This window comes from Camarhynchus parvulus, chromosome 22, assembly GCF_901933205.1.
Source record: "Camarhynchus parvulus chromosome 22, STF_HiC, whole genome shotgun sequence".
Taxonomy (NCBI): domain Eukaryota; kingdom Metazoa; phylum Chordata; class Aves; order Passeriformes; family Thraupidae; genus Camarhynchus; species Camarhynchus parvulus.
The window spans coordinates 1,385,161-1,409,895 of NC_044592.1; the positions used below are offsets into that span (position 1 = coordinate 1,385,161).

Here is a 24,735-nt window from a genome sequence, read left to right on the forward strand (position 1 = left end):
AGCAGCCCAGGAGCTGCTGAGGCCGTGCCTGGAGCCTGCTGCATCCAGGACATGGCTCCCATTTAAATATAATGGGATTGTGTGGGATGGTGCCCATAAAAAGCAATGTCAGGGCAGAGCATCTGATCCTCTCCGGGCAGCTGGAGCAGCTCCCTGATGACTTTTCCAGGTTGTTCCTCATCCCCAATCTGTTGCAACACAGGGAGAATATCATGGGATATATATTTATATTTATATTTACATGGATTTGTTCTGTGCCAGCCTCGGGGGGTGTGCAGGACCAGGCAGGATTGAAGGATCACATCCCCAGCTCAGCCTCTCGCCCAGGGATGCTCCAAAATCTCCATTCCAAACTCTTGGAATACAAAAATTCCCACTTCTCCCCGCTCCTGGTGTTTGCCCTTTGCAAAATGAGGCTCAGGGATGAAAGTTTTCTCTCAGCACCCAGCGGCCCAGCCCATCAGCACCCTCCAGGGCGAGCAGAAAATGGGATTTTAATAGGGCTGGAGTGGCTGGGAACACCCGTGGTTCTGCCTGAACTCTGGATTTGGGTCACATCCGAAGCAAATGACACTTGTCAAGTGACATTTGTGTCTTTTCTTTTTGCTAATGGCCCCCCAAGTTGGATTTCTATTTCTATTTTGGGGTTTTTTTCCATTTTAAGAGGTGGGAAAGCTGTTTGTTCCCTCGTGGAAGTAAAATCCATCACCAGGCTGCTCAGAGAAAATTTTCACCACAAATCCTTGGCCTCAACCCCCCCAAAATCACCCTGGAATTTATGAATATTAAATTATTATCTCCAGAGGGAGCATCACCTTTTTGATCCCAACCCACAGCCCTGGGATAACTTGATTTCCTGGAATTAAGAGGCAGGAGCAACGTTCCAGTTCCTGCTTTTCCCTTTTCTGTCACATTCAAAAATATTCTCCATCAGATGTTCATGTTTCCTCAATTTGTAACACATTTTAATAATAGGAATCTTTCCCATCGCCTGGGTAAATTGTTGGATGCTGTGAATCCTTCTGGGGAGGGCTCAGGGCTCCTCTTCAGCTGGGTTTGTGACCCAAAAAGAGCAAAAATTTGCTGAAAAAAGAACAAAAAATTAATCAGAAAAAGCAAAAAAATTAACCAAAAAAGCACACAAAAAAAGACAAAAATAATACCCAAAAAGGAAAAAATTGTGGAAAAAATAATACAGTTAATATTTAATTATTAACTGTAAATTAACTGTATGAATTTAAAATTTAATCTGCAGTGAATATTTATTTTGCACTCATTGTTTATTTTTCCTGGACTTTTATTTTAACTCCTCTACCTCTCCTTTCCCTTTCCAACCAGGAACTGGGGAGTCACAGCATTAATTAAGAATATTCAGAATTCTGGGATGGTTTGGCTTGGAAAAATCCCACCTGCTGTCACAGCAGGAAACTTCCTGCTGGACCAGGGTGCTCCACAATTTCTTTGGATGCTTCATCCACCCAAAATATCCCATCCCAAGCCTTTTCCATCTTTGTTGTTCCAGGTTCAGCAGTGTCTTCCCGAGCCTGAACATGGCAGTGAAGCGCCGGGAGCAGACGCTCCAGGACTACAAACGCCTGCAATCCAAGGTGGAAAAATATGAGGAGAAGGAAAGAACTGGCCCTGTCCTGGCCAAGCTGCACCAGGTACTGAGGTGTCCCCAGAGCCACAATCCCAGAAACATTCCTAGGAAAACTCAGGAAAAGCTTTTCCCTCCTATCTGGCATCCTTGCCATGAATAGAACGTTTTGGGAGGATGTCTTTTATCCGTGTAAAAATCACATTTTTGACAGCACAACGCTGGTTTCGAGTGGTGGGTGAAGGGAAGGAGCTGCTTTTCTAAGAGAAAATGGATTTTTTTCCAAGAGAAAATGGAATCAGAGCCCTGGGAGCTCTGGGGGAGCTCGGAGCCAGCGCTGAGGTCGAGGCACAGGGGGGTTCCCCCCGACCTCCGCGTCTGAGCGAGCAGCTGGATGGGAAAGGGAACAGATCAGAGCATTTCCCAGCTTTATGTTTGCCACCTGTTCCCAAAAAATTCGTCTTGGAAAATTGCAGTAATTGGTTAACAGGAAGTTTTGCCAGATTCTTTTTGCTCTCTCCCGAATTTGAGCGAAATCGTGATGAGTTTGTTGGTTTTATGTTTTTTATTTTTTTAAATCAAATCTTCCCCAGCGTTTTTCCCCAAAATCTGTCGCTCCAGCAGCACGTGGCTTGATCCTCCCAGGAACAATTGATTCTCAGAGTCAAAGAAAATGTGTTTTTGTGATGAATTTCCCCCCAAAAATGAAGTTTTGTGTTAAATAACAGCCTGAACAAAAGGCACCTCTGGTTTAACAGTAAGCAGCTTATTTTGCTCAGCCTCAGCAACTAAAGCTGGGGCTGGGAAAATGGGAATTCTTTTGTCCTGGTGATTAAGCAGGGTTTAGTTATTTCATATATTTTTCCTCTTAATGAACTTTTGATCTAATTCCCCCCCCCAAAAAAAATCTTAACCAAACACTGAGCTTAAACACCTGTGAGAGGGAGCCTTGAGCAATCCTGAACCTGGGGTATCCAGAGGGTCTGGATTTGATGGGAAAAGACCTCATCTCATCCAGTTATTTTTAATTATTGAGCTGCAAATTTACATCCATTGTTTGCTCCAGGTTTTCTGCTCTTCTGCCCCCTGTGAAGTCCATCCTGGGAGTTTTCTCTGTGAGTTCCATCCCAGGAGTTTCCCCTGTGAGCACCATCTGGGGAGTTTTCCCCCATGAACTCCATCCCAGGAGGTTTTTCCCATGAAATCCATCCTGGGGCTTTCCCCCATGAATTCCATCTTGGAAGTTTTTCCCATGAAATCCATCCTGGGACTTTCCCCTGTGAACTCCATCCTGGGGAGTTTTCCCCATGAACTCCATCCTGGAAGTTTTCCCCATGAACTCCATCCCAGGAGTTTTCCCCCATGAGCTCCATCCCAGGAGTTTTCCCCCATGAACTCCATCCCAGGAGTTTTCCCCATGAACTCCATCCCAGGAGTTTTCCCCTGGTTCCATCCCAGGAGTTTTCCCCCCATGAGCTCCATCCCAGGAGTTTTCCCCCCATGAACTCCATCCCAGGAGTTTTCCCTCCATGAACTCCATCCCAGGAGTTTTCCCCTGGTTCCATCCCAGGAGTTTTCCCCCCATGAACTCCATCCCAGGAGTTTTCCCCCCATGAACTCCATCCCAGGAGTTTTCACCTGGTTTCATCCCAGGAGTTTTTCTCCATGAACTCCATCCCAGTTTTCCCCCAGGAGTTTCCCCCCATGAACGCCATCCCAGGAGTTTTCCCTTGGCTCCATCCCAGGAGGTTTTCCCCAGTAAATTCATTCTAGGACTTTCCCCCATGAACTCCATCCCAGGAGTTTTCCCCCATGATCTCCATCCCAGGAGTTTTTCCCCATGAGCTCCATCCCAGAAGTTTTCCCCATGAACTCCATCCCAGGAGTTTTCCCCGTGAGTTCCACCCCATGAACTCCATCCTGGGGAGTTTTCCCCTGGTTCCATCCCAGGAGTTTTCCCCATGAACTCCATCCTGGGAGTTTCAACGCTCCCAACCTCATGGCAAATGATGAATTTGCTCCTTTGCTGGGATCATTCCAGCCTTTCCAGCCTGGAGCCCAGTCCATGCCATGCCCTGGCATGCTGTCCCTGTCCCCAGGGCCGGCGCCGCGGCCGGGCTGGGCTCTCCCGCTCCCCCCTCCCGTTGGAATGGCACCGGGATTAAGTGGCAGACTTGAACTGGTCTAATATTTCACAGCCCACCCCCTCCTGCCCTTTTCCACACCATCCCAGAGACATTTCCCGTTCTCCCCACGCTCTGTTTAAAGGAGCCAGTTGGATGCACTGAGCTGAAGGTCACGGTGATGGTGGGGGCAGGATCCTGGAGCGCCGCTCCTGGGAATCGCAGGGCGAGGGGATGTGGATGTGCACAGGGACGTTCTCCAGCCTGACTGAGCTCTGGGAATGGGTTTTGTCCATGTTTTTCTGAAGGAGAGAAGGCACAACCTCTCTGGGTGTCCTGTGGCTTTCCAGGGTCAGAGCATGGGTCCATTGGATGGTCCCATCAGGATCCATCAACTGCTCACTTGGGCTCCACCTGCTTCCACTGAGAGGTCACTTGAGAGGTTCTATTAACTGGTCACTTGAGTCCCACCAGATTCCATTGGATGATCTCTTGGATCTCACCAGGGTCCATTGAATGATCACTTGGATCTCACCAAGGTCCATTGAATGGTTATTTGAGTCCCACCAGATTCCATAGGATGGTCCCTTTGATCCCACCAGGTCCCACTGGATGGTCCCATCATGATCCATTAACTGGTCACTTGGGTCCCGTCAGGTTTCATTGAGTGGTCTCTTGGATCCCACCAGGTCCCATTTGATGGTTACTTGAGTCCCACCAGATTCCATTGGATGCTCTCTTGGATCCTACCAGGGTCCATTGAATGGTCGCTTGGATCCCACCAGGGTCCATTGAGTGGTCACTTGGATCCCACCAGAGTCCATTGAGTGGTCGCTTGGATCCCACCAGGGTCCATTGAATGGTTACTTAAGTCCCATCAGATTCCATTGAATGGTCACTTGGATCCCACCAGGGTCCACTGGATGGTCCCATCATGATCCATTAACTGGTCCCTTGGGTCCCACCAGGTTCCATGCGATGGTCACTTGGGTCCCACCAGGTCCCACTGGATGGTCACTTGAGTTCCACCACTGGTCTCGTGGATCCCACCAGGTTCTGTTGGATGACCCCATGGTCCCACCAGGCTGGTCACTGCTCGTCCCCTCAACCAAGCAAAGCACCCCATTGTCCTGGGTGGATCCTTGTCCCAGGAGTCTGACCCCCCTGTGTCCCTGCCCAGGCCCGGGAGGAGCTGCGCCCGGTGAAGGAGGACTTTGAAGCCAAGAACAAGCAGCTCCTGGAGGAGATGCCCAAATTCTACAGCAGCCGCATCGATTACTTCAAACCCAGCTTCGAGTCGCTGGTCCGGGCGCAGGTGAGACATTGTCCCTTCCTGGTACCTGTGTCATGTCCTGTCCCACATGTACTTTATCCACTGGGATTCCATGGCTTTATCCACCTGGCCTTCAATTTGGAGTCCTGAGCTCAGGGCTTGGTTAGGTTTGAGGTGTTTGGGCTCATCTTGTGGCTCCTGGTGAGTAGAGAAGAGGCTCCTGGGACATCTCCACACCAAAGATCTGCAGGAAGAGGTGCCCTGAATAACCACCAGCTGTCATTTCCATCCTCCAGCTTCCTTCAGGAACGTGCTGCCGCTCCTCCTCCTCCTCCTCCTCCTCCCTTCTTTCCCGTGGGCTGCAGAGGGGCAGATTGGGATCTCCCCAAGCTTTGAGAACCTGCGGGCGGCTCCCGGGGCGCTCCTACGAGGGGGGCAGGAGGGCGGGACCGGGCGGTGCCCGCTCCGTGGGCGTTTCCTGCGGCATTTTGGGGCCGGGAGCTGCCGCAGGGACCCAGGTGCGCCACGGGGGGGCCGCCGGGAGGTGCCGGGAGCACGTGTTCCATCTCACCTCCGACTTGGGGGGGCCTCTGCGCCGAGCTGCCAGCGAGTTGTCTGCAGGCTGATTCACCTACCAGATGGTGCCGATGCTCCCTGCGCCGCAGGGTGGGTGCTGGGGATGCTGTTCCTGCTGTTCCCTTAGCAATCGGGCGCGGGGCTCCCTGTTCCAGCCCGGAATAACCACAATTCCCGCAGCCACCGCAGAGTCCTGCTGGCCCTTTCCCCCTGTGGACCCCCTTTGTGGGTGAGACCTTGGAACGTGAATGTTCTCTGCCCTCTCCGGGGTTTGTGATCCGGGAGTTTCCTCAGCTTTGCTCCTCTGGCTTCTCGCTCCGTTTGTGTCCCGATTTCCAAGGAATTTGGGGTGAGGAGGACGTTGGGATAGGTGTACTCTGAGCACCCATGGATGCAGGCAGGGAGCAGCAGGGTGTCACTGCTGGGGCTGTTTGTGACACTCTCCATCCATATCCCTCTTCTTCCTTGGGAATCCTCTGCTTTCTTTCCCATCTCTCTGCCCTGCCTCTCTTCAGGTGCGGAATTTGTTGGGAAAACCGAGCGAAATCCCGTTTTTAACACCCAAAAAGGCAGCGTCACAACAAAGCTGATGCATCTCCCGTAGGCTGGACTTAAAGCTGGTCCCAGATGGATGCAGCTCCTCACATCCCTCCCTCCCTGCCAGCCTCCATGGGAGCAGCATCCCTCTTCCTTCCCAGCGCTGCCTGCATCCTTCCACCCCCAGGGAAGGAGGGCTTGGAGTGTTTGTGCCGAGCTTGGGCTTGGGCTCCGTGTGCCCCCCTGGCTCAGGAGCTCTGCAAAGCGTTTTCCCACTGAAGTGGCTGAAATAAAATGGGAAAGGGATGTGATTTGCCCAAGGTAATGAGTCAGTGGCGAGCCAGGAATAGCAGCCAGAGCCCTGAGTCAGCTCAGCACTGCTCACCTGCAGGCACCTGGCTGGGAAGGGCAGGCAGGAGCATCCCCATCCCAGCTGAGAGCTGGCATGGAAATACTGCCCAGCTCTCCCTCCCTCTGTGCCTCCCTGAGCTGATGAACAGCTGGGGGGGTCGTGTTCCTCGATATCATTTCTATTTTCAGCCTTTTCTGCAGGTACCTCTGTAGGAGTGGGATGAGGCTGGAGGTGAATCCCACAAGGAAAGGCTGCATGGGGTGGGACTGGGATCAGCTGTCCCCATGCAGGGCGCTGTGGCTTTGGGGTTGTTTCTCCCTGGGTCAAACCCACCATCCAAAGGCAAAACCATGTCATTCTCCTCATTTTTCAGCCCTGGATACAGCAAGACAAATTGTGTGACAGTGACCCCCTCCAGTGCCACGCTGAGCTGGGAAGGGAGCAGCTGCCTCTGGGGCAAGGGGAAGGACCCTGCTCCCAAGCACCTCCATGGCTCTGACCCAAGGAGACCCTCCCAAGGCTGTTCCCATGGCACAGCTGGCTGTGCTCCCAGGGCTGGGTGGCTCCTGACGCCGGGACATGTCCCGAGCTCGCAGGGCTGTAACATTCAACACCAAATTCTTCTCTCCACCCACGGGCCCGGGCCAAGCCAAGGGAGGCAAATATTTCCCTGGCTGGGGGCTTTGAAGTGGCCACATGGAGATGAAAGGGGGAGATTTTGGAGCTGTCGCTGGTGTGAGGCGTGAACAGCACTTCCTTCCCGCTTTGTGCTTTATTTTCCAGCTAGAAAACATGAGATTCCTTTGGGTTTGAGTGGAATAGGGGGAAAGATGGGGCTGGCAGGCAGGGATGGTGCTGTGGGCTGGGGGAGCCTGGCCCTGGCAGCACCCCTGGGTTTGTTTTGGGTAGGGCTGCCCCAAACAAGCAGCCACGGGGCCATTGTGGCCAGGATCTATAGAAAATCCACGGAACAGAGCGTCCCCAAACAGAATTAGTTCAAGACAGGTGGACTCGGGGCCGTTGGCTCGGGCTCAAAGGCGAGCTGGAGCTGGGATTTGATGGGATGGGGACACAGCATATGGCATCCATAGCTGGAAAAGTACTGGGCTGGCAGAGCAGGTAGGGCAGGGGGAGCTGGCTGCCCCCTGGCACTGTCACCAGTTTGGGGTGCATCCCCTCCCTGGGAGGGTTTTCACCCCTGTTTCACAGGAGGAATCATGGGGGGGTTGATGCCAGTGGGATTTTGCTGATGAAGCTCAGGAGGCTTGGATGGCGAGGGGGGGCAGAGTCTGGGTGGTGCCAACTGGTTCTGTACTGGGGCTGCTGGGGGAGAGGAGCGTCCCCAGGGACACCCACCAGGCCCTGGGGACACCCACAAGGCCCTGGGGACACGGGGTGTCCCTGGGGAAGGGATCAGTGGCTGTGGGGTGTGGGTGGAGGGGGAACAGCACCAAGGAGTTCACTCTGCTCTGCCTGTTCAGTGCAGTGTTGATGCTGAGGGACAGTCCTGGGGACAATCCTGGGGACAGTCCTGGGGCTCAATCCACTGGGGACAATCCTGGAGGGTCAATCCACTGGGGACAATTCTGGGCTCAATCCTGAGGAAATCCTGAGGGACAATCCTGAGGAAAATCCCAAGGCACAATCCTGGTCCTGGAGGAATCCTCAAGGATTTCTGGATCCATGTGGGGTGGCAATTCTGGACCCAATCCTGGGGACAATTGTCCCCAAATCCTGGGGAACAATCCTGGAGCACAATCCTGAGGGACAGATGTCCCCAAATCTTGGGGAACAACCCTGGGGACAATCCTGGGGGCAGCATCTGCCTCCAGGCCTGCCGCCCTGACAAGATTCAGCTTTTTCCGTGCTGGAATTGGCAGTGCCACTTGGCCATATGTGACTGAGCAGAGCCCAGCTGACTCCAGGCTGGGGACAAGGGACATGGAGGGCTGCTCCAGGGCTCTGGCACCCCCCTTGGCACCCCTGCCCCCCAGATCCCTGCTCACCCCTGGCATTGCTGAGGCATTTCGGGTGTTTTTGTCATCTCTTGCTGGCAGGGGGGGTTCAGAGGATGTTCGGGGTGACCCAGCTGTGGGCTGTGCTTTGTGGGGCGTGCAGGGGATTTTGGGGGCCCCTGCCAGCTCAGCCCTGTGTGGGGTTCGTTAGTCACTGTGTAAATGAGCATTGCTGTGACTCAGCCAGCCCCGCTGCGTGGGGAGCCCCGGCCACGGAGCAGCCCCCGGGCGCCCAGCATGGCCAGGCCTGGCAAGGGGGGTTCAGGCAGCCCCCACTGCAATGTGGGGCTCCACCAGACCCCCTCAGGCCTCCCAAAATCGGCATCGTTCTGAGCAGGATTAGGGGAGCTGGTCTCCATGGAGACCGTGCATGTCTCAGCACCGGTGCTGCTGGAGATGCTGGGGCCCTCGTGGGAAATGGGGACAACGCTGGCATTGCCCACCCTGGGGAGCTGCGTGCCCCAATCCCTGCCCGAGGGGTGTGGGGGGATACCCAGGACAGGATCCCACACCTGGCACTGCACCAGGGGTCCTGCAGGAGGTCCAGGGGTGCCAGGGGTCCCATAGGAGGCTCCGAGGGTCCCGTGGCACCTGGGGGTCCTACAATGCAAGGGGTTCTGTGGTACCCAGAGGTTCTGTAGTTCTGGGGGTCTCACAGGCAGCTCTGAGCTTCCCGCAGCACCAGGAGTGCCCCAAGCAGCACGCGGGGGTCCCACAGGCAGGGCTGGGCACCCCCAGTGCAGGGGCTCCCACAGGCAGGGCTGGGCACCCCCAGTGCAGGGGCTCCCACAGGCAGGGCTGGGGGTCCCGCAGCACCGAGGGTCCCGCGACACCGGGTGTGGGGGTCCCGCAGCACCGAGGGTCCCACAGGCAGCGCTGGGAGCCCCCCTCTCCCCGCTGGAGCCCGCGCCCGAGCAGCCACCCCGCTGCCATCTGCGTGCGCTGACCCACGGGCTCCCGCGCCGGCAAGCGCTGCTCGCTGCCGGAGATAATTGGCGGTGCTAATTAGCACGTTATTAACACACCCTCCTCCTCCTCCTCCTCGCCGTGCCTCGCACGGGGCACGGCGCTGCCGGGCGTGCCCCCTCGCCCAGCCCAGCGAGCCCCCGGCCGTGCCCGCCGTGCCGCGGGCAGCGTGGGCCGGCAGCTCGTGCCGGTGGCACCGGTGACAAAGCAGGGGACGGGAGGGTGGCGGTGCCGGTGGCAGCCCCGCACGCGCGGCTCCCAGATGGGAAGCGAGCGGAGAAGGGCAGCGTGTTATTAAAATGTGTTGAGTTGTAATAATCCGAGGGGGCGGCACGGCCACGTGGGCGGGAGCTATTTCAGACACCAACGCCGCGGAGAGGGGCTGCGAGGGCACCCGCGGGGGGGTGGGCTGGGCTGGGGAGGAGACCCCCATTCCCCTCCCTCCCCACTCCCCCTTTATCCAACAGGTTGTCTACTACACGGAGATGCACAAGATTTTTGGGGACCTGACGGCGCAGATCGACCGGCCCGGGCTGAGTGACGAGCAGCGCGAGCGCGAGAACGACGCCAAGCTCAGCGAGCTCCGCGCCCTCTCCATCGTGGCCGATGACTGAGGCCAGGCTGGGCGTGGGGAGGGGATGGGGATCCCCCTCTTTCAGCCCAGCTCCCCTCCCAGGGATGGACTTGTGGGGCTGGAGCTGCTCCCGTCACCCCGCGGCTCTGCATCGTCCTTGTCAGTCCACAAATGAGTTTTGCCTTAAAGTTTGGGGTGTGGAGGAGCAGGAAAGGGAGCGATCCTAAAGATGGGGAGTGGGATGTGAGGTGCTGGATTTTGCCAGGTTCCAGCCTCCCTTGGTACCCCCAGAGCCCAGAAGGTGAGACCCCCCACTCCTTCCCCTCATTTTGTGCCTTAGTAGCCCAGTGGGCCCCTCAGGGGAGGGAAAAATCACTCAAATCCCATTTTTTGAGGTACAGGGAGAGGGTGATGCTTCTCATAGTGAGCATCCATCCCTCTTTTCCCAGGAATGCTCCAAAAAGTCTGTGCCCCAGAGCTGGGGGGTGCAGGGTGGGGACAGGAGACCCCAGAGCAGGGACAGGTGGGGACATCCCTAAGGGAGACAACCCAGCCAGGAGCAAACCAATGGAAAACTGGGGGGGCTTCAGCCCCTCCTCGGTGGGTGGGAAGGGCCGCAGGGACTCCGTGGCGTGTCCCCAATAAAGTTTTCGGCAGCACGGCCGGGCCTGTGTCGGTGCCGCTGTCACCACCGGGGCCGTGTCACTATCGGTGCCACCGCCGGGGCTGTGTCGGTGTCACTGTCGGTGCCACCGCCGGGGCCGGGTCGGTGTCGCTGTCACCGCCGGGGCTGTGTCGGTGCTGCTGTCACTGCCGTGTCGGTGCCGGTGTCGCTGTCACCGCCGGGGCCGTGCCGGTGTCGCTGTCACTGCCGTGTCGGTGCCGGTGTCGCTGTCACCGCCGGGGCCGTGCCGGTGTCGCTGTCACTGCCGTGTCGGTGCCGGTGTCGCTGTCACTGCCGTGTCGGTGCCGGTGTCGCTGTCACCGCCGGGCCGCTGTCGCCCTCTGCCGGCGCCCGGCCGCCACTGCAGGGGGACACGGGGGGCTCGGGGTGTCCCTGGAAGGAAAAACTGGGATCGAACATCGGCGCGGGAAGGAAACGGCCTCGAAGCACCAGGAATGGAGATTTCCAGCACAATAGAGGCAATTTGGGCTTTTAAGGATAAGGAGAGGCTGCCTGCTGTGTCCTGGGGTGAGCGGATGCTGCTTGGGATAAGGGGTTGGGAGCCCACCCTGGAGAGGTTCTGGTGGGCATGACAAAGGTTCCTTCTCTGCCTTGGGGTGCTCCTGCTGCTCCAGGTGAGGGCACACGGCTCCCAACACCAGGGAAACCATCACATCTTCCTGCCAGGACGTGGGCTTGGCAAACCTGCACGAGACAGGGAACAGGGCTCAGGGGTGTCCTGGGAAGCCCAGCAGAAAATGGGGATGGAACCCCTAAAAACCAGAACCTTCCCTTCCCAGCTGGAGCAGAGCTGTAGGAGTGCTGGTGGCTGTCCCCAGTGCAGGGACACAGCGAGGTCCCCCCCAGAGCATCCCGTGCCAAGGCTCCTCCCCAGCTCCCAGCATGGAGAACTTCATCCCTCCCTCTCCCCTTGGCTGTTCCTTCCCAACCACATCACATGCCAGGCCAGGTTTAAGCAAAATAAACCCAGTTGCCACGGTTACCCAGAGCAGGGATGCTAAATATACAGAATCTAGATATTTTTATATATATTTAACAGCCACACACGGAGCCCGTGAGCCCAAGCAGGGAACACGGGATCTGAGCCCTGCAGACCTCAGGGTGGCTCCCAGATGGACAAAGATCCCTTTGTGGCCTGGAGGTGTTGATTCCTCCTCGGATTCAAGCCCACCTGGGCTCACCTGAACCCACCTGGTGGCTTTGTCAGCATCACTGTCACCGTGTGTGGCACAGCCAGACCTCCCCAGCACCCCCCCTGTCCTGCACTCGGAGCATCCACAAATCCCAGCTCTGGTCCGTGCCATGAGCTCCTCCTGCCCTCGCAGCGCTCAGGAGAGCGATGTCACCCATGGAAACTCAAACCCAGGCGTTCCCAGGGATTCACTCTGCCTACTCTCCGCAGTGCTTGGGGAGGAGAATTCCATCTTTTATAGTAGAAAGTGGATAATTAGCGGGTTTTGCACCCACCCACAAGATCCCAGCGTTAATAAGGAGAGCTGGCAGGAAGGGAAAGCTCCCTCCACGACGAGGAACGTGCTCAGCCTCGGTGGCTGAGGCACCCCTGGGTGAGCAAGGGCACCTGGAGGGGTGAGGGTTAAGGGTTTCACCAGCACTCAGACCTCCAGGAGGGAAGCACCACCCCAGGAGGATCCTGGGGGGCACTGGGGCCATCCCAGCATGGGGAGCATTCCCTGCTGCTGAGCAAATCCTCCTCCCATCAGGAATTCCGGGTTAGCCCAGTGGTTGTCCCCCTTCCTCCCCAAATCCCCTCAGGGCAGGTTTAGCAGGTGCCAGCCCACCACCAATCCCAAGGATTTTCCTCACAAAATAGGATGAATTAACCCTCTCCAGGCCGGCCAACACCAGCACACATCGGCATCCACACCTGGATTTTCCTTGTCAGATGCTCGGGAGCTTCCCCTCGTTCCAGGTGATTCTGGGGTGGCACAGAGAGGCTCAGATCTCCTTCCTCCTCCTCACCTGGGCCCTGGAAGGAGAATCAGCATCCCCTGCAGCAGCCTCAGCCATTTCTTTGGGATCAGCCACGGGGTCCCAGTGAGGGGGAAGATGGAGGAGCAGCAGGGGAGGGGGTGCCCAGACCCCCACCCCACACAGGGACCCCCCAGCCGTGCCCTTCCCCCCCTCCCCGAGCCCCTCCCCATTGCTCCTCACCCGGGGGGCTCAGGAGAGCAGAGGGGGGCGGTGGGAAGGGGTTTGATGCTGGAAAGGGAGGGACAAGGATCAAACCCACCCCACCCCCAGCCGTGCTCCAGAAACCCTTCAGCAGCCCCGGTCAGGCTGTGACCCAGCCGGGGGGCTCTGCCGGGACCCCCTGTGCCCCCAGGCCCTGCCATGCGCACGGGCACGGCGGGGACGAGCACTCACGGTTCCCGGGCAGGAGCTGCAGGGATGTGCCCGGGGCGGCCGGGCGGGAGCGGTGCCGGGAGGCGCTGCGGGAGTCCCCGCTGGCAAGGAAAAAGCCCCAAGTGACGGTAGGAAATGGGCAGGAGAGGGGGGAAAGGGAGGGAGAACGGGATACCTGATGGGAGAGCGCCTGGCCGCGGCTCGGGGCAGCATCTTCCTCGCCGGCGGCACAGGCAGCATCTTCCTCACCGTCCCGCGCAGAGCTGCCGACGCCAGGAGGGGCTCCAGCAGCGCCAAAACAGCATCGAACCCCCTTCCTCATCCTCACCCCTCCTCCTTTACCCCCCAAACTGCGGAGCCCCCCGCGAGAAAGCCGCGATGCTCCCGGCAGCATCATCCCATCATCCCCGGCACCCCCTCCCCACCAACCCCGCGGAGCGGCCGGAGGGGCCCGGGGGGCTCCGGGGGTCGGACGAGCTTCAGCCCCATCCCCCCAGGCAGCGGGAGCCCTCCGGGGCTGAGCGGGGAGGGGGCTCGGGGATAGCCGGGGGAGGGGGCTCGGCAGCCGCTCGGGCCGTCAGCGGGTCCGGGCCCGGTGGGACAAAAGGGGCGGAAAAGCCGTCGGAAGTGATGCGGCAGTGACGCGTCCTCGCGTGACGTCACGCCGGGTTTAGGGGCGTGACGTCACGGCGCGACAGCAAGTACCTCGCTCAGAGCCGCCTCTTTGTGGGTGAAAAGATTTTATTGGGGGGGGAAAAAAAAAAGTGAAGGGGTGCGCCAGGCTGGGGACCGGCCCCGGGCTGGCGTGACGTCATGGGGTGAGGTGTGACGCATTCCTCCATCCAGGTGTGGCGGTGGGAGCGGGACCCCCCCGTCCTACCTGCAGCGGCCGCCGCGCAGGGAGCGGCGGGTCAGGCGGGTGAGCAGCACCTTCACCCGGCCCCAGTGCGAGCGCCCGTCCTGCGGGACAGGGGGGGATCAGGGGGGGACAGGGGGGGCACCCCAGCGACCCCCCCGGCACCCCCCGACCCCGCCCGGCCGTACCTTGTCCGGTGCCGGGACAGCCGCGCCGCCCTCGGCGGGCTCCAGCAGGCTGGGGGAGCTGACCGAGTGTCCCCACAACCGCCGGCACGGCCCGGGCTCGGCTGCTGCGAGGGGGAGCAAAGCTGGTCAGGCTTGGGGACCGGGGGGGCATCGTTCTGCCATGCCACGTGCTGCCCCCCGCACCTGGTGCCAGGTGCCGCCATCGCACCCCGCTCACCTGGCACCGGTGCTGCCATTGCTGCATCTCCCAGTGCTCACCTGGCACCGGTGCTGCCATTGCCGCATCCCCCTGTGCTCACCTGGCACCGGTGCTGCCATTGCCGCATCCCCCCAGTGCTCACCTGGCACCGGTGCTGCCATTCCTGCATCCCCCCGTGCTCACCTGGCACCGGTGCTGCCATTCCCGCATCCCCCCGTGCTCACCTGGCACCGGTGCTGCCATTCCTGCATCTCCCAGTGCTCACCTGGCCCCATCTCCCGCCAGGTCCGAACCCACCGTCTCACCCGGCCCCAGGTCCCGTCTCTCCCGAGCCCACCCCGCTCACCTGGCGCCTGGCTGTCGAGCAGGAGCGCTGCCGGAACTCCTCACCTCTCCAGGTGCCCAAATCCCGCCTCGGGTGCTGCCGGCTGGGCTGGGGGCGAGCAGAGCACAGGCAGGCTGTGAGCTGGGACCCCCGCACCCCCACCCCGCGCATCCCCCTCCTCGTGGCCCTCACCAGGGTGGCCGTGCGGGCTCCGCCGCCTGCTGCCGGAGGGCGCGGTTGTCCTGCTGCAGCCGCGCCAGGCGCTCCAGCATCTGGCACACGTGCTCCAGGTAGCGCAGCCCCTGCCCCGACACCTCGGGCACGGCCCGGGGGTCCCGAGGAGGCCCCTCCGCCGCCCCCTCCGCCACCTCGGGGTCCCGGGGGGGCTCGGCCAGGTCGGCGGCGCTGGCGCTGCGCCGGCTGAGCTGTCGCGGGCAGCGCTGCCTCCGGCTCCGCTGCGCTGCCTGCAGCAGCCTCCGGCTGGCCGAGCGGCTCCGGGGGGGCTGCTGCTCCTCTCCGGGGGGCTGCTCCTCTCCGGGGGGCTGCTCCCCCGGGAAAGCGTCCAGGGAGAAGCGGCTCTCGGAGCCCAGCGGGCTGCAGGGCGAGTGCTCGTTGCTGGCCATCTCCACGCCGGAATCCTCGGACTCGGACTTGAGGAGCCTCCCCGCGGCCGGGGGGCTGCTGGGGGGTCCCCCCCGGGTGCTCATTCCCCGCCGGGGCTGCCGCGGGCTCTCCTGCAGCCGGCGGTAAACGCTGGCGGAGGTGCGCACGATGCAGCTCTCGGCCGACTCCCAGGGACCATCTGCGGGGAAGGGAGGATTGGGTGAGCTCAGCTGGGGGGTCCCTGGGCAGAAAACTGGGTGCCAGAGCAGCTCCAGCCGTGCCCAAGGCTGCTCTCCCCCCTGCCCAGCAGTCCATACACTCCTACAACCCCAGTGTGTTGTCTCTACTCCCCAAAAACACAGCCCCGGCCTCCACCATCCTCCTCCTCCTCCCAAGCTGAGCTGCTGGGGGGCACCCACGGCCCCCACCCTGACCTGGGCAGGGCTTTTGAGCCGGGTTCTTCCTGTGTCCTGCTCCAGCTCGGTGCCAGCGACCCAGGACAGAGCAGAACCGTGGGATCCCGGACCTGGGGTGGCTGCAGGGCCACCAGCTTGTCCCCACGGGATGGGTGACATCGCCAGCCGGGATGTGCCCCCAGCACCCCGCAGCTCCAGGTGGGATCGTGCTGCATCCACGGCAATCTCGGCACTCCTCACCCAGCGCTCGCTCCATTCCCAGCCAGGGAGGGTCTCGGGGAGGTGACAGCGGAGCTTTGGCACCTCCTGCAGGCTGCCCACCCCCCAGAGCCCCGCTCGGGGGCTCGCACCCCCTCGCACGCACTCACAGCAGCTGAACCTCCTCTTCCAGACGGCGCGGGAGCCGCCCCACATCGCCGAGAGCCGGAGCCAGAGCCGGGCGCGCGTCCCAGCGCTCCCTTTTAAAGGCACCCCAGCCGGGCCCTGCATCCAGAGCGCCTCATTACAGGACCGGTTCCCAACTGGTTCCTCGCAGGGTTGGGGATGGGCGATACTGGCTGGGCCGGTGGTTAAGGAGTCCCTTCCCACCCCGGCTGGGAAGGCGAGAGGGTTTGGGCGCCGGCAGGCAGCCCGGTGCCGCCTGCATCCCACCGGATTCCAGAAACTCACTCAGGGCTCCAGCGTGGGCTGAATTCACCGCTCGGGGGTCCCGGTGCTCCCAAATTCCTGCCCCTCCTGCAGCCACAGCACTCACCGTGCATCCCTCGGGGGCTGGAGAGGCCGAGGCGAGCCGGGAAGGCGCGGGACAATCCGGCCGTTCAGTGGAGAGCAGCCCGTCCGCCCCAGCAGGATTGAATCCCAGGAATTCCGGGGGGCAGCCCCTCCACCGCAGCTCCCTGGCCTCTGCCAGCAGCCCGGTTCCCACACGCCGCAATTCCACAGGCTCCAGGAGCCCACGTGCCAGGGGGCACCCCCACGGGGGTGTCACCGCAGCCCCACGGGTGTGGGGGGCACTGGCAGGGCGAGAAGGGGCGTGGGGGTCCCCATCGGCTCCTCCTGGGTGCTCCCCGCGTTGGCAGCTCCAGCTCAGCCCCTGGTACCTCCCGGACGCTGCTGGAGGGGTCCCGGCACAGCCAGAACTGTGGGCCCTGGGTTTTGGGGACCCCCACGCCGCATTTGGGGACAGGCACCGGCCCATCAGCCCAAACATGGAAACGGAAAACCTGAATTCCCAGCGCAGCCGGCAGCCTGGGCCCCTCCCAGCAGGACGTGGGATGAAAACCAGAGCTCCAGGGACCCCCTTTAGCACAAACTGGGGGGGCCGGGGAACCCCCAGGTCCTTCTCAAGCACAGACAATACAAACTGGGGTTCCACGGAGCCCAGGTTCATTCTCCAGCACGGACGCCTCAAAGCGGAGATCCCCGAGGATCCCCTCCAGCACGATCCTCGCGGGCTGGAGCCCCCAGGGACCCCCCCCAGCCCAGCCAGACACGGGGGGGGCTCCACAGCCCCGGGGCCACCAACTCACCGGGGTCAGCACGGAGCGGCTGCACCGTGAAGGCTCCGCGGCGGCGCAGCATCCTCGGGTGTACCGGGAGCGAGGGGGAGAAACCGGGAACGGAACGGGAACGGGCTGGGAGCACCGGGAACAGGGCCGGGAGCGCCAGGGCTGCTCCTCCGCTGCTTTATGGGGCAGGGCCGGGGGGCGGCACAGCCCCGGGGCGGGGCGGGGGTGGGGGCCGCCCCCTGCCCGGGCAGCCCCTTCGCCCCCAGCCTCAACTGGGCTATCCCAGGTGGGCTCAAAGAGATTATTCCTCTTTTTTCCTTTGTGGAGAGGGCGGGAGAAGGGCAGGACCATCATCATCAGCAGCATCATCATCATCATAATCCTCCCCCCTCCCTGGGTGTCACAGAGCCATGGAATGGTTGCGCGGGGACCTCAAAGCCCATCCAGTGCCATGGGGCGCCTTCCATTGTCCCAGGCTGCTCCCAGCCCCGTCCATCCTGGCCTTGGGCACTGCCAGGGGTCCAGGGGCAGCCGCAGCTGCTCCGGGATGATTAATTGGGAATGCGATGGTGAGATGATTAATTGGGAATGCGATGGTGAGAGCTCCATGACCAAGCCCGGGGTGCACGGGGGGCGGTGGCGCACCCCAAACAGACCCCGTGAGACCCCAGGCAGGAGGGGAGGGGCGGCCCTGGCTGTCCCTGCTGCAGAGGGACAGGGGAAGGGACAGGGGAAGGGACAGGTCTCTCCCAGGCCGTTGATAACAGCGAATCCCAGATAACAGCGAAGCCCAGATAACAGCAAAACCATCTCCGTGCAGGCGGGCACGGAGGGCGGGGAGCGGCGATAAGAGCACCTGGAGCAGGACAAAGGCCTCGACCAATAGCTCCCAATAAACCTGGACACCTCCCAGGGACGCAGGGAGGGGCAGGCCAGCCCTGAGGGCAGCCCTGACCTTCTGGGAGCAGGACAAGGAGCGGCACCGGAGCACCTGGACCCCCACCCCGGGTGCGGGCAGCAGCGCTGAGGGGTCTGGGGGGTCCCTGTCTGCACCCCGGGTTTGGGGCTGAACCCCCTTCCCCCTGCCCTGGGGTCCCGGCACAGAGCAGACACGGCGGTGGAGCAAATATATTATATTTGAAAAGACTCTGGTTTAATCCCTCGGAGAAGCCCTTTGCAGTCAGTGCACAAGCGGTGCCAGCCCCTCTCGGTGCCCAAGTGCTCAAAGCGACCCCGCGCCGATGTCCCCAGGCTCAGAACTCACCCAGCTCATCGCACACACCCACGAAGGGGTGAAGATGGGCGGCGCCATCGCATCTTCCCCCAAATCCCATCCATCCGCAGCCCGGCAGCGCCCTCAGCCCCAGCCCGGCGGGGTGGGACAGCCCTGGGGTCCCGGGGGGCGCTGGGGGGACCCCGCCCGCGGTGCCGGGGCTCAGGAGCGGGGGGACCCGGGGGGGGACACGGGGCGGGGCAGGGGCCCCCCCGGCGGTCCCTGGTAGCGCAGGCGGGCGTGTTTCTCGCAGAACAGCTCGTCCCCCACCCAGAAGTGGCCGCGCATCTTCAGGCTGAGGCCGCAGTCGGCGCAGGTGTAGCAGGACGCGTGCCGGTAGCGGCCGTCCTGGATCCGCACGGCCTGTGTCCTGCGGGGGTGGGCACCGGCGGTCAGCCCAGCCACCCTCTGTGTCCCCAGGGTCCCCTCCCAGCCGGGGTCAGACCCATGGGGGCCCTGGAGCGATGGCTGGGATGGATCCTGCCCTGGGACCACCCTGGCCCCACTCACACCCCAGGATGGCCCCATTTTCACCCTAAAGGAACAATGGTAGTGATGGATCCTCCCCGGGACCACTCACACCCCAGCACTGCTCGCATTTTCACCCTGAAGGAACAATGGCGAGGATGGATCCTGCCCTGGCCCTACTGACATCCTAGGATGGCCCCATTTTCACCCTGAAAGTGAATGGCAGGGATGGATCCTGCCCTGGGACCGCCCTGACTCCACTCACACCCCCATTTTCACCCTAAAGGAACAATGGTAGGGATGGATCCTGCCCTGGGATCACTCACACCCCAGGACCGCCCCCATTTTCACCCTGAAGGAGAGATGTCAGGGATGGATCCTGCCCTGGGCCCCCAGCCCCATTCCCACCCCACAATCAGCCCCATTTTATCCCCTCCGGCGGTGACAGCAGGGGTGGATCCTGCCCCAGCCACACCCCGGGTTATTTTATCCCTGCCGGGAGCAATGTCAGGGACAGATCCTGCCCCGCGCCTGGGAGCAGCCCCTTTTTGCCTTTGCCAGGAGGGCTGGCAGGGACAGAGCCAGCCCCGGGACCCCCCCGGCCCCCAGCCCCACTCACGCGATGCTGCTCCCGCATTTCTCACAGACGTGCAGCTTCTGCACCCCGGCCACGGGCCGGCGGGCCCCGGCCGAGAGCCGGCTGGGGAAGGGCGCTGCGGGACCTCCTGCGGGGACACGAGGCCATCAGAGCGCTGCCACCCCCGTGCCAGCCCTGCCCGCGCCCTCCGTGCCCCCCTCACCTCCTTCCTCATCCTCCAGCGCCTCCTGCAGCAGGCGGAAGGTGCTGGATTGCCGCGGGGCCGCCCGCAGCTCCCGGTTCTCCTGCAGCATCTTGTAGACCTCCGAGTCCTCCTCCAAGCGCCTCATGGCCGGCTCCGAGCCCTGGCTGGGGGTCGCAGCCCGAGGGGAGATTTTGGGGGGGTTCTCAGCGCTCGGATTCCGGGATCCACCCGGCTGCGCCCCACAGCCCGTCCGCCACCTGCTCCCTCCACCCCGGGAGATGCCCCAGCCTGCCCGGCCCTCCCCCGGCCCCACCTGCCTGCAGGTGAGTTAACCCTTCCCACGGGCTCCCTCAGCAGCCACGGGTGACAAACCCGCGTGGGGACGCGGGGCTGGGGGCTCCCCTGCCGCGGGGTGCCCCCCCAGAGCCCCCAGCCCGCTCCGTACCTGAGGCCGCTGCTGGCGGAGGGGGAGGAGAGGCGCCTCTCCCTGGGGGCTGCCCAGGGGCTTTGGGGGGCTCCGAGCTCCGGGGAGGGCGGCCGGGGTGGGGGAGGCAGGACGGGCCCCTGGGAGCTGCTCTGGCGGCTCAGGCGTCGCTCCTGGCGGGGGGACAAGGGAGGGATGGCCTGGGGAACACACAGAGCTTCCCTGTCCCCCCAGGCACCCCAAGGACACCCGGCCCAGCCCCAGGGGCTTTCCCCAAGCCCAGATCTGCGCAGGGATGCTCCGTGGGACTGCTGCTTCTCCTTCCCACCCAGGATGGGATCCCCCCAGAGGGGCCAGGGCAGCGCCCCCAGCCCATAACCCAGCGCCTGCGCCCGTCCCCTCCCCTCATCTGCTCCTGCTTAGCGGGGCCGGGAAGCGCAGCCCTCCCCGGCTAAGTGGAAGCCGATGTTCCCCATGTTCCCGAAGTTCCCGCAGTTCCCGGGAGCAGCTGCCGCGCAGATGGGAACGAATCCCCCGGGGTGGGCACAGGGACCCCCTGGCTGGGCCCGCGGGCAGGGAGAGGGGCAGCGCCGACGCTTTGTGGGGTCACGAGGGATGAGCTAAAATTAGGCACGGGAGGAGCCGGGCCTTGGCCTCATCCCTGGCGGCTTCCAGTGCCAGGATGCGAGGAAGAGTGGGATGGACCCAAGGGCCGCCATCCCCTCACCATTCCTCGGGCACAGCGGCTTGGGTGGGGGCTCCGGGCACGGCACCCTCTTGTCCCCAACCCTGCGGACCCTCCGGGACAGGGATGGACCCTGCGGGACAGGGAGGGACCCCTCGGAGCCGGCAGCAAAGCAAACAAGGGGCTGGGGAGGAAGGAGGGAGCGGGCGGCCGGAGGAGCCAAGGGGCGGCCGGGGCTGCGGCCAAAGGCAGCTGGGAAGGGCCGCGCTCGGTGCCGCGGCGCTTCCCAATTTGGGCTTGAAAAACAAGAAAAAGAGAAAGCGGGAGGGAGGAAAGGAGGGAGACGCCAAGGCCGGAGCCAGCGGCTGCCCGCAGGGAGGATGGGGCGGCCGCGGGCATCCTGGCACTGAGCTCGGGGCTGCAGGAGCCATCCAGGCACCCCCCGGGCGTCTCGGTGCCACTGCCGGCGCATCCCGATCCCACTCCCGGGGCGTCCCACGGCGGCGGGGGCGCGCCGGGTCCCTGCCCGGCCAACACCCCAGTGCCCCGGGCTGGCGGCAGCGGGGCTGCGCCTTCCCAAACTGGTTTGGCCTCCCCGGGCTGGCGCCGCTGCCAAGAGGAGCAAAACATCCCTGGGCAGGTGCGGCGGTGCCCGCGGGGCCGGGGGCGCTGCCAGCGCGGTGGGGAGGGGACACCCGCGACAGCCACCGCAGACGGGGACACCGGGGACAGCGGGGCCGGGCAGGGACGTGGCCGTGGGGAGCAGAGGGAGTGGTTTGGGGGCTCAGAGTGGGGCTGTTTTGGGGCTCAAAGGAAGGTGGTTTGGGGGCTCAAAATGAGGTGATTTGGGGGCTCGGAGGGGGAAGGCTTAGCATTGCAAAGGGGCAAGGTTTGGTGGTTCAAAGCAGGGAGGTTTGGGGCTTAAAATGGGGGTTCAGGGGGTTTTGAGCACAGATGCTCCCCCAGCATCTCTGCCTGGCCCCCTGCAGCCCCCCCAGCTCCTGCTCACCTGGCGGAGGCCGGGACAGGTGAACTCCTGCTCCAAGGGCTGTGAGCTGGGGGACAGAACGGAGCCATCAGAGGGGTCCCTGGCCCTCCCCAGCCCCCTCCTCACCCCCAGCCCCACACACAGCCCCGTGCAGCCTTACCTGGCACTGAGGGATGCCAGGCTGGGGTCGAGGCTCCTCAGGGCACTTTGGCTCTCACTCGGCATCTGCAGCGTGTCCTGGGGAGGGGAGGGTGACACCAGCAGCTGCCACCAGCCCTGGCTGTGGGGCCGGGGTGTGCGGGGGCTGCCCGGGGCTCACCTGGAAACGCGTGACCAAGCCCTCCAGCGAGGTGTCCCCGTTGGTGTGGCTGGGAGATGGCACCGGGGACCTGAGGGCCAAGGGAGAGCAGCAGGGTCTGGGATGTGCCCCAGGAGCCCCAAACCGCTGGGCACAGCACGGTGACGCTTCCCTGCAGCCCCGGGAGCCGCAGAGGCAGCAGCTGGGTCCCACCTGGGACCAGTCTGCCCCAAGGTAACGGCTGCCAGCGCTGCCTGGCCTCGTTAGCACCCGACTCCTTAATTAGAGAGCCGGGGCAGGCTCCCGCGGGATGGCACCGCCCCAAGAGTCACCGAGGGGGGGGATCAAGTGACACACGCGCGGTTGGGGACCCCCAGACACCGCTGGCAGCCAGGGCTGCCCCAGCACCCACCTCTGCAGCTCCAGCCGCAGCTGCCCCGGGCTCTGCTTGATCTTGTTCTGCGCCTCCACGTTGAGCATCTCCGCCGTGCTCTCCCCGTTGATGGTGACAATGACATCCCCCGGCCGGAGGTCACCCCCGGCCGCCTTCCCGTGCTCCGTCACCTCCACGGAGAAGGGGACATGGGACAGTGCCGGTGAGCCCCCCGTGCAGTGCAGCATCCCCCGAACCCCGCCCTGCTGGGAGGGATGCTCCCACCCTCTGGAATCGCCAGGGCGCTGCCAGAACAGCACCAGCCCCTCTGCCAGGAGGGGACCCCGGCCTTGGGAACAACACCCGGGAATTTGGGCCAGCCCGGCCCAGCCCAGGGGCCGCGGGAGCGCCCCCCCCGCCGCCGGGGCCGTTCCCACGGAGCGGGATCCCCCAAGCACGGCAAACAGGATCCGCTCCCCGGGCCAGCCCGGCCCGCCCCGAGCCCCCGCGGCTCTCCCCGGGCCGGGGGACACGGGGGGGCTCCTACCTTGGCGACGGTGATGGGCTTCCCGAAATCTCTGCCCCCGGAGATGCGGAAGCCCCACGGGGCCGGGCCGGGCAGTGTCACTGTCACTGTCACCGGCATGGCAGCGGCGGCCCTGGGCGGGCAGGAGCGAGGTGTCAGCGATCCCGGGTGCCGAGGGGATGAGGCAGAGGGGACCCCCCCTCCTCCCACCCACAGACCACACAACGAGGGCCTCCCTGTCCCCGCTGCACCACGAGGGTCCCCAGCGCCCGCAGCGCTTTCCTTCCGGGGAGGGGACCCAGCTCCTCGCAGGGTGTCAGCAGCCACCGCCGCTTCCTCTTGTCCCCCGGGGCTGGCGGCTTCCTCCCGGGCCCGGGGGGTCCCAGGCACCCGGCGGGGCAGCTGAGGCAGCCAAGGTCGTTCCCAGGAGCTGGAGCAAGGCAGGAAATTGGTGAAGCCTTGGCAGCAAGGCCGGCGCTGTGGCCTGGCAGAGCCGAGCCTGTGGGGTTTGCAGGGGAGGATGTGGCAGCGAGGGACGGGTTCTGCTGCGCCTCAGCAGCGCCCGACACCCAGCGAGGAGCAGCAGCACCAGTCCTTCATCCCACAGCAAATCCACACCGGTAAAGGACGCTGAGGATCCCGCGGGGGTGGCACAGGGTCCCCGCGGCACCCCGGTGAGCGGTGCAGCCCTTGGCTCCGATGGGATGGGAGAGAATGGGCAGCCGCATCCCCTAAATCCACACCAGACCCCATCCCACCCACCCCGGCACAGCCTGGGGGAGCTGGGCAGCCCATCTGGAGCCGGGCACCCCGGCCGGCACCGGGCACCCCGGCCGCAGCCGCCGGGAATGTTAAAAATCCCAGGAGCACAAAGAGGGGCTTGAGAGGCTGCCCGGAAGAATTTCCTGGGCTGGGCTTCCAGCGCCGGGAGGAAACCCCAAACCCCAAACCCCTCCCCATGCCTAGCCCCGCTCAGCACCCCTGGGCAGCCCGGGGACCCCCAGACGCAGCTGGGCACCCACCCCAGACCCCCCGACAGCCCCGCAGCTCTTCTCCGGACGCTGCACCCCTTCTTTAGACACTGCACCCCACCTCTCCCTTATGTTCCCCTTCTCCATCCCTGCACCTCCCCTTCGCGTCCTGCACCCCTTCTCCATCCCTGTCCCCAGCTCTGTCCGTGCTCCCCCTCTCCACCCTCTGCTCCCCACCTGTGTCCCCGCTCCCTCCGGCTCCGTCCCCGCCGCACAGCGATGTCTTTGTGCCCGCGGTGTCTGGCGGTGCCGCCTGGCACCCGCGGGGCGAGCGGCGGGGACGGGCGATGCCAGGAGGCGCGGGGGCCTGGGGACACAGGGACTTGGCACTCGCGAGGATCCGGGGACTCGGGGACACAGTGGGGACACAGCGGCGGGACCTGCCCGCCCATCCCGCTCCACCCCCGGGCACCGGGACCCCCGAGGGACGGACGGACCCCCCCGCGCCCCCCGCGCACTCACCGGGGCGGCCGAGCCGGGCGGCCCCGCGGGGCTGCGGAGCCGAGCGCGGCCCCGGGACGGCGCCGCTTCCTCGGGAGGAGCTGGGCCGGGCCGGGCCGGGCTGCGGGCACGGCCCCCCGACCCCGACGGGGCGCACGGCGGCGCTGGGCCCGCCCCGGGCCCGCCCGTGGGCGTGGGGGGATCCCCGCGGCCCCACGCAGCGCCCCCGCCGCTCCCCGCCCACGGCTCCGGTGGGACGGGTCCCGGGAGCGGCTCCTCCCCAATCCCG

At 63.4% G+C, this 24,735-nt stretch overlaps 3 protein-coding genes across 3 annotated transcripts in view; 1 reads left to right on the forward strand and 2 right to left on the reverse strand.

Annotated features, from left to right (window-relative positions):
* BIN3 (bridging integrator 3) overlaps window positions 1-11,631 on the forward strand; it is a 48,757-nt gene extending 37,126 nt beyond the window's left edge. The window contains exons 7-9 of the mRNA XM_030964210.1: window positions 1,523-1,664; window positions 4,901-5,035; window positions 9,907-11,631. Of these exons, the coding sequence (XP_030820070.1) occupies window positions 1,523-1,664; window positions 4,901-5,035; window positions 9,907-10,053 (424 nt within the window). The 3' untranslated portion in view covers window positions 10,054-11,631. The remainder of the gene's footprint in view (window positions 1-1,522; window positions 1,665-4,900; window positions 5,036-9,906) is intronic.
* A 2,242-nt stretch (window positions 11,632-13,873) lies between these two features.
* Window positions 13,874-17,317, reverse strand: C22H8orf58 (chromosome 22 C8orf58 homolog). Its single transcript, XM_030964071.1, has 5 exons — window positions 17,179-17,317; window positions 14,823-15,432; window positions 14,652-14,738; window positions 14,107-14,210; window positions 13,874-14,022 (listed from the first exon to the last, which is right to left on the reverse strand). The coding sequence occupies exons 1-5, from the start codon at window positions 17,228-17,230 to the stop codon at window positions 13,874-13,876; spliced, it is 1,002 nt and encodes a 333-aa protein (XP_030819931.1). The 5' UTR covers window positions 17,231-17,317.
* A 992-nt stretch (window positions 17,318-18,309) lies between these two features.
* Window positions 18,310-24,500, reverse strand: PDLIM2 (PDZ and LIM domain 2). The gene is made up of 10 exons (XM_030964209.1): window positions 24,468-24,500; window positions 22,996-23,473; window positions 22,488-22,639; window positions 22,097-22,166; window positions 21,938-22,014; window positions 21,799-21,844; window positions 20,126-20,277; window positions 19,699-19,844; window positions 19,518-19,623; window positions 18,310-18,800 (listed from the first exon to the last, which is right to left on the reverse strand). The coding sequence occupies exons 2-10, from the start codon at window positions 23,092-23,094 to the stop codon at window positions 18,593-18,595; spliced, it is 1,056 nt and encodes a 351-aa protein (XP_030820069.1). The 5' UTR covers window positions 23,095-23,473; window positions 24,468-24,500; the 3' UTR covers window positions 18,310-18,592.
* Window positions 24,501-24,735: the final 235 nt, after the last annotated feature.

Excerpts from the sequence above, each read along its gene's own strand:
- PDLIM2 (XM_030964209.1), bottom strand. The coding sequence starts at position 23,094 with ATGCCGGTGACAGTGACAGTGACACTGCCCGGCCCGGCCCCGTGGGGC. Across the intron at positions 22,640-22,995 it reads AGCCCATCACCGTCGCCAAG|GTGACGGAGCACGGGAAGGC; the intron begins GTAGGAGCCCCC and ends TTCTCCGTGGAG. Across the intron at positions 20,278-21,798 it reads CCTGTCCCGGCCTCCGCCAG|GAGCGACGCCTGAGCCGCCA; the intron begins GTGAGCAGGAGC and ends TCCCCCCGCCAG.
- C22H8orf58 (XM_030964071.1), bottom strand. The coding sequence starts at position 17,230 with ATGCTGCGCCGCCGCGGAGCCTTCACGGTGCAGCCGCTCCGTGCTGAC. Across the intron at positions 15,433-17,178 it reads GCCGCTCCGTGCTGACCCCG|ATGGTCCCTGGGAGTCGGCC; the intron begins GTGAGTTGGTGG and ends CCTTCCCCGCAG. Across the intron at positions 14,211-14,651 it reads GCTCGACAGCCAGGCGCCAG|CAGCCGAGCCCGGGCCGTGC; the intron begins GTGAGCGGGGTG and ends TCCCCCTCGCAG.